The following is a 17,222-nucleotide window of genomic DNA, read 5'->3' as shown; positions in this document are numbered from 1 at the left end:
AGGAACTACCTGTTTTCCAAGTTCAAAGACATTGTTTTTAGCAAGTCCTCTGCTGTCACTCGTGGTCACCTAGATTTCTGCAGATCAGAGAAGATGGGGCTCGCGGCTAATAGGAGATGAAGGCTGATTCTAGGGCAGTGATGGCGAACCTTTTAGAGACCGAGTGCCCAAACTGCAACCCCAAACCCACTTCTTTATCGCAAAGTGCCAACACGGCAATTTAATCTGAATGCTAAGGTTTTAGTTTAGAAAAAAAACCAACTCCTACATTAACATCTTTTGTCTTAACAGAAAAACACAATAACAAAGCTTTCAATTCAAACAACTTTTTACTGAAAGGTAAAAGTTTGCCTTTGGCATGCTTTTGTACAATTAATGTGATTTTTGCGGTTGTATAAAGGTAAAGGTTCCCCCGCACATGCGTGCTAGTCGTTTCCGACTCTAGGGGCCGGTGCTCATCTCCGTTTCGAAGCCAAAGAGCCAGCGCTTGTCCGAGGACGTCTCCGTGGTCATGTGGCCGGCACGACTAGACGCCAAAGGCGCACGGAGCGCTGTTACCTTCCCAACGTAGTGGTCCCTATTTTTCTACTTGTATTTTTACGTGCTTTCAAACTGCTAGGTGGGCAGAAGCTGGGACGAGTAACAGGCGCTCACTCTGTTACGTGGCACTCGGGATTTGACCCGCCAAACTGCCGACCTTCTGATCGACAAGCTCAGCATCCTAATCCACTGAGCCACCACGTCCCTGTATGTTGTATGCACGCTGATAATTTGTCTAACCTTGGCTTATACTTTGTAAGTTTGAGAGCAACACATGCCGCACGCAGGTCATCTGTTTCTGGTGTCAGATTTGATAGAATTCAAAGCTGAAAACAGCGCGCTTGCTCCAGAGGCTTGTTTGGGCTAGGAAGGGACTTGAGAAATGACTTTTTCCGGCGAAAACATAGCCAAAGAGCGAGGCGTGTGTGCCTACAGAGAGGGCTCCGAGTGCCCCACTCTGGCACACGTGCCATAGGTTCACCACCGCTGTTCTAGGGGCAGCTCCTTAACAGAATAGGAGTCAGAAACTCTTGGGGACCAAGAACTGGGCCAGTGCATTCTGTAGAAAAGTTCTACAGAAGTCACACGCGCGCGCACCTCTAATGTATAATATAGGGGTCTTCAAACGTGGCCCTTTTATGACTGGTGGACTTCAACTCCCAGAATTCCTCAGCCAGGCATGCGTGCCTGGCTGAGGAATTCTGGGAGTTGTAGTCCACCAGTCATAAAAGGGCCACGTTTGAAGGCCCCTGGTATAATATCATAGCAGACATATATATATTGAAGACCAAGGATGGTTGGCGGCCGGAATAGGGAACAGGAAGAGACAAAGGAACAAGCGTCCATCCCACCTCCTCCCGGGGTCTTTACCTGTATCCATCAATGAAGCTGGCATTGATGTAGTCGGAGCCCTCGACTCCGCGGATAGGCTGAAGGCAAACCCGTGTGGTCTCGTACGGCATGATGTTGACAAGGCGGTTTTTGAATTTGTTACAGGGCAGGTTGGCACTGATGAACCTGGAGGTGTGAGCTTTGGAATTGGCGAGTCGCTGGCAGAGAGAAAGGAGCACAGGTGGATGAGAGGTGACCTAAGTGGGCTTCTTCTCCTAGAATTCTCCAGCGAGGGCGGCCACTGTTGAAGGCTGCCAGAATTAAGACTCATTTTCCTTACAGACACGCAGACTTCCATTCCAAAGAATTCAAAATGGCCTCTGCTTAGAATTCTTCAAGTTTGACGTTGCTCTAAAGGTGTGTCCTTGGACCTTTCGCATGTGGGACACTGTTATGTAGATCATGATCAAAATTGACCAGCTGGATTCTGGGCATTGATTCTGGGCACTCTGAAACCTGTGTATTTCTACTCCTAGAATTCGCCAACCCACATGGCTACTGCTGAATATTTTTGAAGTTCAAATTTACGTGCCTGGAAGTCACATGGGTAGAGAAACGCTGTGTTAACTGTATATTGTCTATGCCAGCCCACCCCAATGGAAAATTGTGCAACGCAACACTCCCAGCTGGATATCTTACTACCTCTCCAGTGCTTGAGCAAGGGGCTGGACTAGAAGACCTCCAAGGCCCCTTCCAATTCTATTCTGCTGTTTCATTCCATTCCATTCCGTTCTCTGTATTCTGTATTCTGTATTCTGTATTCTATTCTATTCTATTCTATTCTATTCTATTCTATTCTATTCTATTCTATTCTATTCTATTCTATTCTACTCTATTCTATTCTAGTCTAGTCTATTCCATTCTATATTTATTCTAATTCTATTCTATTCTATTCTATTATTCTATTCTTTTATTCTATTCTAATTCTATTCTATTCTATTCTATTCTAGTCTAGTCTAGTCTATTCCATTCTATATTTATTCTTATTCTATTCCATTCCATTCCATTCCATTCCGTTCTCTGTATTCTGTATTCTGTATTCTATTCTATTCTATTCTATTCTATTCTATTCTATTCTATTCTATTCTATTCTATTCTATTCTATTCTAGTCTAGTCTAGTCTAGTCTAGTCTATTCCATTCTATATTTATTCTAATTCTATTCTATTCTATTCTATTATTCTATTCTTTTATTCTATTCTAATTCTATTCTATTCTATTCTATTCTAGTCTAGTCTAGTCTAGTCTATTCCATTCTATATTTATTCTTATTCTATTCTATTCTATTCCATTCCATTCCATTCCATTCCATTCCATTCCATTCTATATTTATTCCATTCCATTCCATTCTATTCCTCGGCTTACGATGGAGCCTAAAGTTTCATTTGCTAAGCAAGACAGCTGTTGAGTGAATTTTACCCACTTTTCCAACCTTTCTTTCCAAAGTTCTTAAGTGAACTACTTCTGCTGTTAAGCTAATAACACACCTATTAAGAGAGTCTGGCTTCCCCCTTGACTTTGCTTGTCAGAAGGTTGCAAGAGGGGGTTCACAGGACCCTGGCACACGGCGACTGTGATAAATATGGCGAAACATCAAAATTTTGATCCTGTAACCGTGGGCCTGTTACAACGGTCACACGTGTGAAAAATGGCCCTACGTTATTTTTTTCCTACGCTGTTGTTAACTTCACTGAACGTACGGTTGTAAGTCAAGGACTAGGTGTGCAGATTGCAACTCTGTGCAAGCTAACTGGGCAGCCTCCCAGGGCAGGGACAACCTGCCCGAGCCGCACACCCGTGTTACCTCTGCTCACCTTGAATTCCAGCTCCATGCCTGTGACGTGTTCTCCCACTTCTATCTGCGCCAACCTCTGGATGTAGGTGTAGAGGTTCCGAGCGGGGACCTCCGTGTTCCCACAAGCGACAGCTTCTAGCAAAGAGTCGTGAATGAAGCTGTACTGGTCTTCTGTCTGTACCATGTAATTTCGCTGGGACCTCATGAGGGTGACGTGCCCGTAAATGTCCACCGTCTTCTCGTGCTTTATCCTCTCCAGCATGGCATCGATGACAATGAAGCAGCCGGTCCTACCCACCCCAGCACTGGAAGGATAAAAATAGGGGCGGGGTAGAGGAAAAATTAGGGATTAAAGAAATCCTTCGTCTGAAGGGTGGCTGTGTAATTTCTAGCCTTCTCCTTCAGAACTCCTGGTATCCTACTGCGGCGTCTCAGGGGGTTGAGAGTGGGAGGCACTGTTTTGCGGTGGTTCTCCTCCTATCTCCTGGGCCGCTCGCAGTCGGTGTTGACGGGAGGGCAGAGATCCACCCCGAGGCCTCTCGTTTGTGGAGTTCCTCAGGGGTCGGTTCTCTCGCCCCTCCTGCTCAACATCTATATGAAGCCGCTGGGCGAGATCATTCGTGGTTTCGGGGTGGGGTATCATCAGTACGCTGATGATACCCAACTTTTTTTCTCCACCCCGAACCAATCCAGTGATGCCCTCGCCGTGATGTCCCGTTGCCTGGAAGCGGTCCGGGTCTGGATGGGGAGAAACAGGCTTCGACTCAATCCTGCCAAGACTGAGTGGCTGTGCATACCGGCATCTCGGGTCAACCAGACTATTCCATCTTTAACGATGGGGGGTGAGGTGTTACCCCCCGTTGATAGGGCTCGCAACTTGGGCATCCTCCTGGATTCACGGCTCAATTTTGAAGATCACATAGGGGCCGTGACCAGGGGGGCTTTTGCGCAGGTTTGCCTGGTGCGCCAGTTGCGACCCTATCTGGACCGAGATACCCTACGCACAGTCACTCATGCGCTCGTGACCTCCCGTTTAGACTACTGCAACGCTCTCTACATGGGGCTGCCCTTGAGGACCACCCGGAGGCTTCAACTGGTGCAGAATGTGGCCGCGCGAGTTGTGATGGGGGTTTCCCGATACTCCCATGTAACACCTCTACTCCGCGAGCTGCATTGGCTTCCGGTTGCCCTTCGGGTGAGATTCAAGGTGCTGGTGATGACCTATAAAGCCCTAAATGGCGAGGGTCCGGGATATCTGAGGGAACACCTGCTGCCAGCATCAAGCTCCCTTCGTCCAGTGCGCTCCCACAGGGAGGGTCTTCTCAGGGTGCCGCCGGTTAAAGATTGCCGGCAGGTAACACCCAGGGGTAGGGCCTTCTCAGTGGGCGCGCCTGCCCTCTGGAACCAGCTGCCCGCGGAGCTTAGGACTGCCCCCGATCTCCGTTCATTCCGCCGGGACCTGAAGACCTGGCTCTTCGAGCTCTCTGGCCCAGGCTGAGAATTTTAACTGGGTTTTTTTTATTTTTCTCTCAGGGACTGATTTAATCTTTTTAATTGTTTTAACTTTTGTATTGATTTTTCTTTTAAACACCCTGTAAACCGCCCTGAGTCCTTCGGGAAAGGGCGGCATATAAATCCAAACAAACAAATAAATAAATAAATAAATAAATAAATAAATAAATAAATAAAATAAAATAACCCAAACCCGACTTGTGGACTTCAACTCCCAGAATTCCTCAGCCAGCATGGCCCAGCTTGGAAACCTCTCCCTTTCCCCTCGGCATGGCCGGCGCAGGAATTCTGGGAGTTGAAGTCCACGAGTCATAAAAGAGCCAAGGTTGCCTACCCCTGATCAAGGTCATCGGTAGAAATACAGGCAATCCTTGACTTATGAACCCAGTTGAGGTCAAAATTTCCATGGTATTATTCAGTAGATGATTTAATATGATGGGAAATAGATAACTTTTAAGAAATAGAACAAGATTACATTCAAATAGATAAAAATGTGTATTTTGGATATTATATTTCGTTATGAATTGAAACAAGGGAAATCCTGGTTACCCAAAGCCTGAAAATTATAAATATCAAAGGTTGGAATACCGATGAGAAAGTAAAAACTGGGTAAAAATTAACAACAGGAGATGGATTGTTTATGAAGACCGGATGTAATTAAGAGATGTATAAGCTAAAAAATTATTGATAAATGTAATAATGCGACCGTCATAAATATGAGTTAGCTGCCAAGTGTGTGAATTTGATCACGTGACCCATGGGGATGCTGCAATGGTCGTGTGAAAAACGGTGCTAAGTCACTTTTTCCACTGCTGTTGTAACTTTGAACTGTCACTAAATGAATATTTTTAAATTGAGGTTTAGCTACATACAAAGCTAATGCAATGAATACTGGGTTGTATAAGCAGAGGCATAGAATCAAGATCACGTGAAGCATTCATATCGCTTTATAAAGCCCCAGTGAGACCACACCTGGAATACTGCGGCCCATGTTGGCCACCATATCACAAAAAAAGATGCTGAGAGTCTGGAAAAAATTCAGAGAAGAGCAACTAAGACGATCAAAGAGGCCTGGAGACTAAAACGTACGAAGAACGGCTGCGGGACTTGGGTTTGGCTAGTCTAAAGAAAAGAAGAAATAGGGGAGACATGATAGCCGTGTTCCAGTATCTGAGGGGCTGCCCCAAAGAAGAGGCAGTCAAGCTGTTCTCCAAAGCACCTGAAGGCAGGACAAGAAACAAGGGTTGGAAACTGATCAAAGAGAGAAGCAACCTGGAATTAAGGAGAAACTTCCTAACAGTGAAGACAATCAATTAGTGGAACAGCTTACCCCCAGAAGTTATGGGCGCTCCATCACTGGAGGATTTTAAGAAGAGACTGGACAATCACCTGTCAGAGATGGTATAGGTTCTCCTGCTTGAGCAGGGGGGTGGACTAGAAGACCTCCAAGGTCCCTTCTATTCTATTCTATTCTATTCTATTCTATTCTATTCTATTCTATTCTATTCTATTCTATTCTATTCTATTCTATTCTATTCTATTCTATTCTATTCTATTCTATTCCATTCTATTCCGTTCCATTCTATTCCGTTCCATTCCGTTCCATTCTCATATAAATCAGGCCTTTTCCATCTCAGTCTGGCCCCATTATCAGGGATGTTTATGTGCGGTGCTTAGAGAGAAAAATCATTTCTTTTTTGGAGTTGACTTGTGCTTGACAGTTCAATGGCTGTATCTGGTGACCTCCTGCTGTCTAAAAAACCAGAAGTGACTCGGGGGCAAGCGGGCGATCTGTTTGACTTACATGACATCCATCGGCGGAGCGTACGCTGGGCGAAATCAAACAAGCCAACAGCTCCGGGGCTCATGTTTCATAAGGAATTGGATGGCGTGTCAGTGAGATGGGTGCATGTGTGCCAGGGAGGGAGCGCAAGAGAGGGCGGCACACTGACTGCTGAGCGCCACGAGGCCCGTTCCGGTGCGTTTCACCTGTATGGAAAAAAGCTTCCTGAACAGGATAAGGTGCAGATGGGGGGGGGGGGAGAGGCTGTGTTAACGAGGGATGTTGCTGCTCCCTTTGTGGGTGCTATCACTCCATAAGCTTGTTTGCTGCCCAAGCATTCGGACTCCTGAATAATCCGTTCGGAGGAAAGGAGAGAACAGGTGGGCATTTTTATTTAAAAAGAAGAAATAACATTTTAAGGGGGATTGGCTGCCAAGGGACCTCTGTAACGTTGGGAGGAATGCTCCACCGCAGATCACTGAACATCCGATTTGTCTGGGAGAAGAGGCAGAGGGGTGGTGCGGGGTGTGTGTGTGTGAAGGAGCATTTAACCATTGATCGGCATTTCCCAGTCTGCAAGTCAATTACAGCCAGCCCTTGACTTGTTTAGCAACTGTCTGAAGTTACAAAGGCACTGAAGAAAGGTCCTCGCACTTAGGGCCGTTGTAGCATCCCCACAGTTACCTAATTAAAATTCAGGGGCTTGATTGCAACACCCCGGGGTTCATTTGAGGCCTTCCCGGGCTGCTTTTGACAAGCGAAGTCGATGGGACAAACTGGATTTGCTTAATAGCCATGTCATTTACTTTTTTAAAAAAGGGTGGTGTTTCGCTCAACAATTGTGGCAAAAGGGTCATCAAACCAGGCTCTTTAACAACTGCCTTGCTTAACAACGGAGATTTTGGTGCCAGGAACGGTTGCTGGAAGTGGGTATGTCTAGTTGAATGAAGAGAAGGACGAGGGCGGACAGGATAGCAGCGTTCCAATATCTCAGGGGCTGCCCCAAAGAAGAGGAAGTCAAGCTATTCTCCAAAGCGCCCAAAGGCAGGACAAGAAGCAATGGATGGAAACCAATCAAGGAGAGAAGCAATCTAGAACTAAGGAGAAACTTCCTGACAGTGAGGACAATTAACCAGTGGAACAATCTGCCTCCAGAAGCGGTGAATGCTCCAACACTGGAAGTTTTTAAGAGGAGACTGGACAGCCATTTGTCTGAAATGGGATAGGGTTTCCTGCCTGAGCAGGGGTTGGGCTAGATGACCTCCAGGGTCCTTTCCATCATCATCATCATCATCATCATCATCATCATCATCATCATTATCATTATCATTATTATTATTATGTTGTTGTTGTTGTTAAATTGAAGACTATCTGTACTTTGTTCATTGGAAGATTCACAAATTTCTCCGTATTTCAGAAGCTGTTTCTTTTCTTTTCAAATAATTTAAAAAAATCCCTCCACCATCTAATTCTAGTTCCACCATCCCCTGTAAATTCCTTTTTTAAAAAAATGGTCTGAATAGCAATTCAGTGAGAGTTCGTTCTGACGGAGTTTAGATCTGTTTTATGTCCAAAACGAGAGGAGGGGTCTCCAGCCTCTTCCCACAATTCAGGTAAGAGGGGGGGGGGGAAAGAGCTTTGATTTAAATAGGACTCTTGTTTGCTGCACAGCAATTCCAGGGGTACTTTGATTTGTAGCTTTTCTGCGATAAATTCCTTCTCCGAAGTTCCCGGATTCTTCTGTGCTCATTTAATTGGTTTCGGCCTCGCTTTGCCGAGAGAAGCACAACAGATTGATCCTCGTAGCACAGATGTCAGATGTGGAAAGAACGCTATTAAGAAGCTCAGATAACAGTCCTGAATGGCTACATTTGGAAAAGGTTAATAGCCACACAGACATTTTCATCCAAATCTCACGGCTATAAGAACGTCCTCCTTAATTACAAATGAACATCTCCGGATCCTGTTTGATGGTCGAGGTTTGATAAATGGACTCTCGCGACGGGTTTCATCCACGCGGTGCAAAGTCTATTGTTCGTCATGCAGATTAGAATTAAGTGCAACTGCCTACTTGGAACCCATTTTGAGCGGGGAAATTCAGCTTCTGCCACGGAATAAAATATTGCCCCGCACGCTGCCTTCGTCATTGAACTGATTACAGGTGGACAGACTGGCACAATTGAGAAAGAGGGCCCTCATCACGCCTTGTACCTGCTCAGCTCTGTGACAAAACTACACAATGTGTAAGAAATGTATGGAATTTGCAACTGGGAGATATTGTGAGCAACAAAGGTGATCAGGGGACTGGAGGCTGAAGCATACGAGGAACTGTTGCTGGAATTGGGCGTGTCTAGTTTAATGAAGAGAAGGGCGAGGGGTGACATGATAGCCGTCTTCTAATATCCAAGTGGATGGCACATACTGGATCCAGTTTTGGTCACCACGATGTAAAAAAAAAAAAGTTGAGACTCTAGAAAGAGTGCAGAGAAGAGCAATAAAGATGATCGGGGGACTGGAGGCTAAAACATAGAAAGAACGGTTGCTGGAATTGGGCATGTCTAGTTTAATGAAGAGAAGGACGAGGGGGGACATGATAGCAGCCTTCCAGTATCTCAGGGGCTGCCCCAAAGAAGAGGGAGTCAAGCTATTCCCCAAAGCGCCTGAAGGCAGGACAAGAAGCGACGGATGGAAACTCATCAAGGAGAGAAGCAACCTGCAACTAAGGAGAAACTTCCTGACAGAACAATTAACCAGTGGAACAACCTGCCTCCAGAAGCGGTGAATGCTCCAACACCGGACGTTTTTAAGAAGAGACTGGACAGCCATTTGTCTGAAACGGTATAGGGTTTCCTGCCTGAGCAGGGGGTTGGACTAGAAGACCTCCAAGGTCCCTTTCCAACTATTCTATTCTATTCTATTCTATTCTATTCTATTCTATTCTATTCTATTCTATTCTATTCTATTCTATTCTATTCTATTCTTTCTGTATCCTATCCTATCCTATCTTATTATTCTATTATATTCCATTCCATTCCATTCTATTCTCTGTATCCTATCCTATCCCATCCTATCCTATCTTATTATTCTATTCTATTCCATTCTATATTTATTCTATTCTATTCTATTCTATTCTATTCTATTCTATTCTATTCTATTCTATTCTATTCTATTCTATTCTATTCTATTCTATTCTATAATATTCTATAATATTCTATTCTATTCTATAATATTCTGTTCTATTCTATTCTAAAGGTGAATCAAAAAGAGCCATTCCCCAAGTCAGTTCCTTCCTTCTCTTCCAAGACAAACCTTGTTCTGGATCCCTTCGAAACGAGATGGGTGGCAGACTAATTGAATCAATGAATTGGAGCCCCCAAAGGGTTGACACGGGGGTGGGTACCTGCAGTGCACGACGATGGGGCCAGCATCCGGTGGATTGCATGTTTTCACTCTCCTTAGAAAAGCCAGGAACGGGGTGGGATATTCAGGGACTCCATGATCCGGCCAGGCGGTGAACTGGAACTGGCGGACTTCACGCTTCTCACTGGAGCCGTTCTGCGGAGGCAGAGCAGAAGGGAAGATGGCAAGAGGTACCCGCCTTGGGCAACATCAAACGAGCAAATGAAAGCACAGGCTGAATCGGCTGTGTTCCTATCACGTACAGGCAGTCCTCAAACTTACGACCGTAATGGAGCCTCCCCATCACGGTCATTAGTTACGCCAGTCATAAAACGGGCCGGTCGCACGACCCATCTGATTGGTCCAAAGGTGCTTTTTCTTCCAAAAGGCAACTGGATTTTCTTGTTGGTTGGTTTTCCTTTGAAGACGTGTTTCACTTCTCATCCAAGAAGCTTCTTCGGGTTCTGACTGGCTGGTGGGGAATGGAAGGATTTGGGGATGAGGAGGGAAATGTTTTCAAAAGGAAAAAAGGAAAACCAAGAAGGTCCGGTTGTCTTTTGGAAAAGGGGTGCTGTAGCGAGCAAGGAGCTGACGTGACTCTAAGTAGAGCACTTTCAGTCTTTCTGTTCCATGATTCTACGATCAGAAGGCACCAGGCTAGAAAGAGGAAGGCTGTGAGTTCAAGTCCTGCCTTAGTCATAAAAGCCGGCTGGGTGACTTTGGGTCCATCAGCAGGAGACGGTGAGTTCTAGTCCCGCCTTAGTCATAAAAGCCGGCTGGGTGACTTTGGGTCCATCACCAGGAGATGGTGAGTTCTAGTCCCGCCTTAGTCATAAAAGCCGGCTGGGTGACTTTGAGTCCATCACCAGGTGATGGTGAGTTCTAGTCCTGCCTTAGGCACAAAAGCCGGCTGGGAGACTTTGGGTCCATCACCAGGAGATGGTGAGTTCTAGTTCTGCCTTAGGCACAAAAGCCGGCTGGGTGACTTTGAGTCCATCACCAGGAGATGGTGAGTTCTAGTCCTGCCTTAGTCATAAAAACCGGCTGGGTGACTTTGGGTCCATCACCAGGAGATTGTGAGTTCTAGTCCCGCCTTAGTCATAAAAGCCGGCTGGGTGACTTTGAGTCCATCACCAGGAGATGGTGAGTTCTAGTCCTGCCTTAGTCATAAAAACCGGCTGGGTGACTTTGGGTCCATCACCAGGCAATGGTGAGTTCTAGTCCTGCCTTAGGCACAAAAGCCAACTGGGTGACTTTGGGTCCATCAGCAGGAGATTGCGAGTTCTAGTCCTGCCTTAGGCACAAAAGCCTGCTGGGTGACTTTGGGTCCATCACCAGGCGATGGTGAGTTCTAGTCCTGCCTTAGGCATAAAAGCCTGCTGGGTGACTTTGGGCCAGTCTATCTCTCTCTCTCTCTCTTGCTCTACCCAACCCACCTCACAGGGCTGTTGTTCTGGGGAAAATAGGCGGACAAAGATGTGTTGGATATGTTTGCCACCTTGAGTTATTTGTACAATAAATAAATAAATGTCCTCCCCGTCCCCTCCCCCAACAGTAACGCCTGGAAGAGATGCCTTGGGTGGTGGTGTTCCCTCTCTTTTTCCGGAGACGTTTCAATAAATGATCACCTGGATGCTGTAACAGTGTACAGGTAATCCTCGACTTACGTCCACAATTGAGAATGGGTAACTTTGAACGGTCACAAAACCAATCGGTTGTAAGTTGAGGACTGCCCGTTGTTTTGCCCATTGGTTTGCCCTCTTCTTTGTATTTTAAATTACTGGCTTCCTGGTCTCTCCGTTAGCCCAGCTCTGAAGAAGTCGTGTCTTTCAGACCCTTAAAGAAAGCCATCCTCGCTTCCTCCATACTAACCCTAACCCGAAGAAAGTGGCCTTGTTCTCACCTTGTGCAGAGAGAACGTGCGGACGCAGAACGTGGCCAACTCAATGGTGTCTAACAAGGTCACTTGGATCATCCCGTATGTCTCCGTGCCCCGACCTGGCCAGTACTGGTCACATTTGATCTGAACAAAAATCAACATATGGGGTTGTAATTCTGTCATTAGCTCCCCACGCCACGACAAAAGGCGAAGCGGAAGAAACACGGAGAAACATCAACCCAAAACATAAGGTTAGGCAGAACTTGCTCCCGTTTTGAGGTGACAAATTGGGAGCGGTCTTGCCTTTCCTAAGCAGGCATGCCGAGGGTTACGAGGAATTAAAATCTGGCACTGAAATAAATTGAGTTCAGGTTATCTCAGATTGCAGCGTGCAAGTGGCCTTGTTGGCTTCCCTATCTCATTTCCAGGGAACTGAATTTCGATTCCGACATCAATTCTCCTCCGATCTTTAAACGACACAACTATATCATCCCACCGGAGCTACATCCCATCGGATCAATTTGTCTCGTTTACAAAATGTCAATAAATCACAAGGATCTTGGATCCTTACGGACAGACCAAAACATTAAAATTCGGCAACGGGGGGGTGGGGAGGGCGGGAGAGAAAAAGAAAAGAAGTTGGGATGGAGTTTTTTTAAGCGCTGGCATGAAGAAAAAAAAATTGAAAAACATAAAATTCCCCCCATGTTCATTCATTGGATCAACTTATTTACTTTAATTATTATTACTAAGCTTCGAGGCAGCTCTAAGGACAAACAGTTCTTGGCGCTGCACATCTCGCCTCTGCAAGGTGACAATGTAATAAATGCATTATTATGGTGCAATAAACATAAACATATTTTTAAAATGTAAATATTAAAAACGCTATCAGTATCCCGATCGACGCGTACTCTGTACCAGGCGCTGTGGGGCAAATCAAGTAATTCAACTCAACCTCAAACCAGAAAAAAAAGCTTTTCATTTATAGAAGGAGTAATCAGCAATCCAGCTCCTAAGTTGGGGGGCGGTGGCGGGTGGGGAAGATGCCAGAAATTTTTTTAAAAAAGTAAAGATGGTAATCAAAGCTCTGCCCTTTTACATGCATTACACATAGCACGCACACACACAAGAAATACGGCCTTTGGTTGCATTTAACGGCCTTCCCTCCCAAACTGGAAAGGAATATTTGGCTGTTTCTAGAGAAAAATATTTGTAGCTCCGGGTTGAACTGTGAGGTCTTTGGTTGTTTTCTGGAAAACGTTTCACCACCCAACTAGGCAACATCATCAGTCTGAGGGAGCGAAGGGTTTGATGCCTGTTTTATATATACAGTGCCAAGGCGATTGGCGCTGAGCTTTGTTCCTTGGTAGTTCCTTGATTAGGGTATTTCTACTTTATTGTGTGTCTGGTGTGTTAATCTCTGCTTCTCTGGGTGTAGGATGCTGGGGAGGATCTCTTCTGCCCTTTTCGTTTCCTTCTTGGCTCTTTTTTCATCGCCTCTCTGCGTGGCGTGCAAATGTGGTTTATCCGTACGTGTCGATTGAACGCTAATTGGTCTGGATGCCAAGCTTCCAGGAATTCCCTAGCGTTTTTGGATTTAACTTGGAGCTTAAGTGCTTGGCATTGATGGTGCTACCTAGTTGGGTAATGAAACGTCTGCAAAAAAACCAGCCAGCTTCAGAGGGCACCAAGACTCCCCTTCCTTCCTTCCTTCCTTCCTTCCTTCCTTCCTTCCTCCCTCCCTCCCTCCCTCCCTCCTTCCCTCCTTCCCTCCTCCCACACACACACACACACACACACACAACTCGCCCTCTTCTTCCTCCTCTCTGCAAACACCAGTCTCTTTGGGTACTGATGATGTTACCTAGTTGGGTAATGAAACATCTGCAAGAAAAGAACCAAGCTCAGAGAGCACCAAGACTCCCCTTCCTTCCTTCCTTCCTTCCTTCCTTCCTTCCTTCCTTCCTTCCTTCCTTCCTCCCTCCCTCCCTCCCTCCCTCCCTCCTCCTTCTCTTCCTCCCCACAAATCCCACCACCTTCTGGCACTGATGACGTTACCTAGTTGGGTAGTGAAACGTCTACAAGGAAACAACCAAGCTCAGAGAGCACCAAGGACCCCACAGCCCTCCTCCTCCTCCTCCTCCTCCTCCTCCTCCTCCTCTCCCCAAACCCCACTCCCTTCTAGTACCTGATGATGCTACCTAGTTGGGTCATGAAATGTCTGCAAGAAAACAACTAAGCTCAGAGAGCATCAAGGACTCCACAGTCCTCCTCCTCCTCCTCCTCCTTCTTTGCTACACAAACCTGACTCCTTTCTAACACTGATGATGTTACCTAGTTGGGTCGTGAAACGTCTACAAGGAAACAACCAAGCTCAGAGAGCACCCAGGACCCCACAGTCCTCCTCCTCCTCCTCTCCACAAACTCCACATTCCCTTCTAGCACTGATGATGTTACCTAGTTGGGTAGTGAAACGTCTACAAGGAAACAACCAAGCTCAGAGAGCACCAAGGACCCCACAGTCATTGTCGTCATTGTCGTTGTCCTCCTCCTCCTCCTCCTTCTCCTCCTTCTCCTCCTCCTCCTCTCCACAAACTCCACATTCCCTTCTAGCACTGATGACGTTACCTAGTTGGGTAGTGAAACGTCTACAAGGAAACAATCAATCTCAGAGAGCACCGGGGACCCCACATTTGGCGCTCTGTTCTTAACTTCCCGCAATAACTTAGGCAGGAGCACCGTCCGCTGGGCTGGATTATCCCCCCCTCCTCACCCTGGATTTCTCCTCCAGCTTTGTCATCATCACCACCGTGGCGGAGCGCTGCTCCCAAACCATCCGCCAGAAGTCGCCAAAGGTCTCCGGCAAAGGGCCCTGAGTGGCAATGTAGGCGTTCTGCTTGCGGTACCCATCGATGTAGTTGGCGTTGATGTAGTCGCTCCCTAGGATGCCTGCATGGGGAAGAGCCAAAAAGAGGAAGAGCCGTGTGGGAATCCAGGCCTTTGGTCGACGGCTGGGCCTTTCGAGAGCCGCCCAATTCATCCCACCCTCTCCAAGCCGGCAGCTGCAGGGAGACAGCCCTGAAGCAGGCAAGGCCAAGCTTTAAAAGTTCAGGGAGCTCAAGCCACACCTTGGGTTGTCAACCAAAGAAGGATAATTCTCTGCCTAAGGCTTTTGTTGGGGATGTTGAAGGCTTTAACCAAGTGAAACATGTCCGTTTGTGCGCACGTGTCTTGTGTTTGTGTGCACAGGCGTCTGAGCCTGAGGGAAAAAAAGGGTCTGGGGTCCCAAATGCTGCCAAAAATTATAATAAAATAAAAGCCTCTTCCGGGAAGACGCGATCTCGGATTCCTCTCGCAGAACAAAAGAGACGAGGCTATTTATATACGTGCGATCCCGATCCCGAGTTTCAGATGGGAGACAACGGATCCCTGGGGGAAGGGAGGGAAGGAGAGAGGGAGGGCACGGGAGGGGAGGGGAGGGAGAAGGCGGAGAGGAGGGGAATGGGTAAAAGGGGGAAACGGGAGGGGGGGCTGGAGGAAAACCCACTCCCCTTTTACAAAAAAAGCCCGCCCCTTTTCTTGGACTTAAGGCTTTTGTTGGGGAAAGGAAATTTCCCTTTCCTTTCCTTTCATCTCTTCCTTCTTTCCTTTCTTTCCTTTTCCTTTCCTCTCTTCTTTCATTTCCTTCCTCCTTTCCTTTCCTTTCCTCTTTCCCTTTTTCCTTTCCTCTCCTCTCCTCTCCTCTCCTCTCCTCTCCTCTCCTCTCCTCTCCTCTCCTCTCCTCTCCTTTCCTTTCCCTCCATTTTCATGTCACGGTGCATCACCGCTAAGCAAATCGGGCGAAGGATGGGCACAATCTCTCCAAACTCCCCCCTCCCTCCCTGAAATTCAATCAAACGTTTGCAGGCTCCCGGCCCCCCCCCGTCTTACATCCCCCCTCCCCCCCACCCCGTTTCCCCCTCCCTCTCCCCCTCCTTGCCCCACCCGGAGTCCATGAAATTACCTTGCCCCGGGAGAGCAGCAAAGCAATCGAAAGAGGTTAAGCTGCAAGAGGCTGCGCCTGACCCTAGCCGGCCTTTGAAAGTTGCCGGGGCTACAGATTAAAAAAATCCATTTTGGTCCAAGGCCCTCTTTCCCCCCCCCCCCCACTTCGCCCTTGGAAAGTTTAATGGCGCTTATTGGCTTGATGGAGTTCAGCTCCGCCGTTGGAGGGGAGGGCTGCTCCGAGCTGCCAGTCTGCGGAAAGCAGGGCAGAGCAAAGAAAGAAAGAAAAAATATCCCCCCAAGAGTCAACATTTCTCTCTGGACCCCCGGCCGGCGCGGGTAATTTCTTTGAACTCCATAGCTATCCGTTTGACCTCTGCGGCGCCAACCGGAGCAACCTTACATATTAAAGTCTCTTTCGGGCCGTTCGAGAACGGATTTCTATATTCCGCTAACACAGAAAACAAAGCCAAGCCAGCCTTAGCGGCACTGACCTGACATATCTTTAAATGAAAGAGCCTGCTTTACTCATGAGAGGAAAGGACGAAGGGGAAAAATCCATTTTTTCCCTTTTTTTTTTCCTGATGCCTCTGAAAAAAAAAAAGGCACCGTTCCCCCCCCCCCCACAGTGCAGAAGGCTACGCAAGGCAAGGTAGGGTCTGTTTAGGGGTTTTGGACTGGGCGGCCAAAAAAGAAATCCCAAAATTGGAAAAAAAAAACCAAGAGAGAATTGTTTCATAGAGACGGACCCCTTTTCGCATTGTGGCCGAAAGGATTTCAGGGGCTGCCCCAAAGAAGAGGCAGTCAAGCTATTCTCCGAAGCCCCTGAAGGCAGGACAAGAAGCAACGGATGGAAACTAATCAAGGAGAGAAGCAACCTAGAACTAAGGAGAAACTTCCTGACAGTTAGAACAACTAACCAGGGGAACAACCTGCCTCCAGAAGTGGTGAATGCTCCAACACTGGAAGTTTTTAAGAAGAGACTGGACAGCCACTTGTCTGAAATGGGACAGGGTTTCCTGCCTGAGCAGGGGGGGGTGGACTAGATGACCTTCAAGGTCCCTTCTAACTTTGTTATTCTATTCCATTCTAAAGGTGAATGGAAAGGAGCTATCCCCAAGTTGGTTTCTTCCTTCTTGTCCAAGACAAACCTTGTCCTAGATCCCTTCGAAACGAGATGGATTGCAAATTAATTTAATCAATGAAATTATATTATTATTGTTATTAATAATAATAAGAACAATGAGGAGGCGGTCTTATAATAAGGAGGTCTATTATTATTAATTTAAGGGACGCGGTGGCTCAGTGCGTTAGGACGCTGAGCTTGTCGATCAGAAGGTCGGCAGTTTGGCGGGTCGAATCCCGAGTGCCGCGTAGCAGAGTGAGCGCCTGTTACTCGTCCCAGCTTCTGCCAACCTAGCAGTTCGAAAGCACGTAAAA

At 46.9% G+C, this 17,222-nt stretch overlaps 1 protein-coding gene across 1 annotated transcript in view; it reads right to left on the bottom strand.

Moving 5' to 3' along the window:
• PTPRS (protein tyrosine phosphatase receptor type S) overlaps positions 1–17,222 on the bottom strand; it is a 256,467-nt gene that overhangs the window by 18,070 nt on the left and 221,175 nt on the right. Inside the window, 5 exon segments of the mRNA XM_083365216.1 lie at positions 1,411–1,589; positions 3,245–3,530; positions 9,921–10,075; positions 11,823–11,942; positions 14,572–14,747. Coding sequence (XP_083221342.1) covers positions 1,411–1,589; positions 3,245–3,530; positions 9,921–10,075; positions 11,823–11,942; positions 14,572–14,747 — 916 coding nt within the window.

Source organism: Vipera ursinii (assembly GCF_947247035.1).
Source record: "Vipera ursinii genome assembly, chromosome: 1".
Lineage (NCBI taxonomy): Eukaryota > Metazoa > Chordata > Lepidosauria > Squamata > Viperidae > Vipera > Vipera ursinii.
This window is presented reverse-complemented; position numbering and strand designations above follow the sequence as displayed.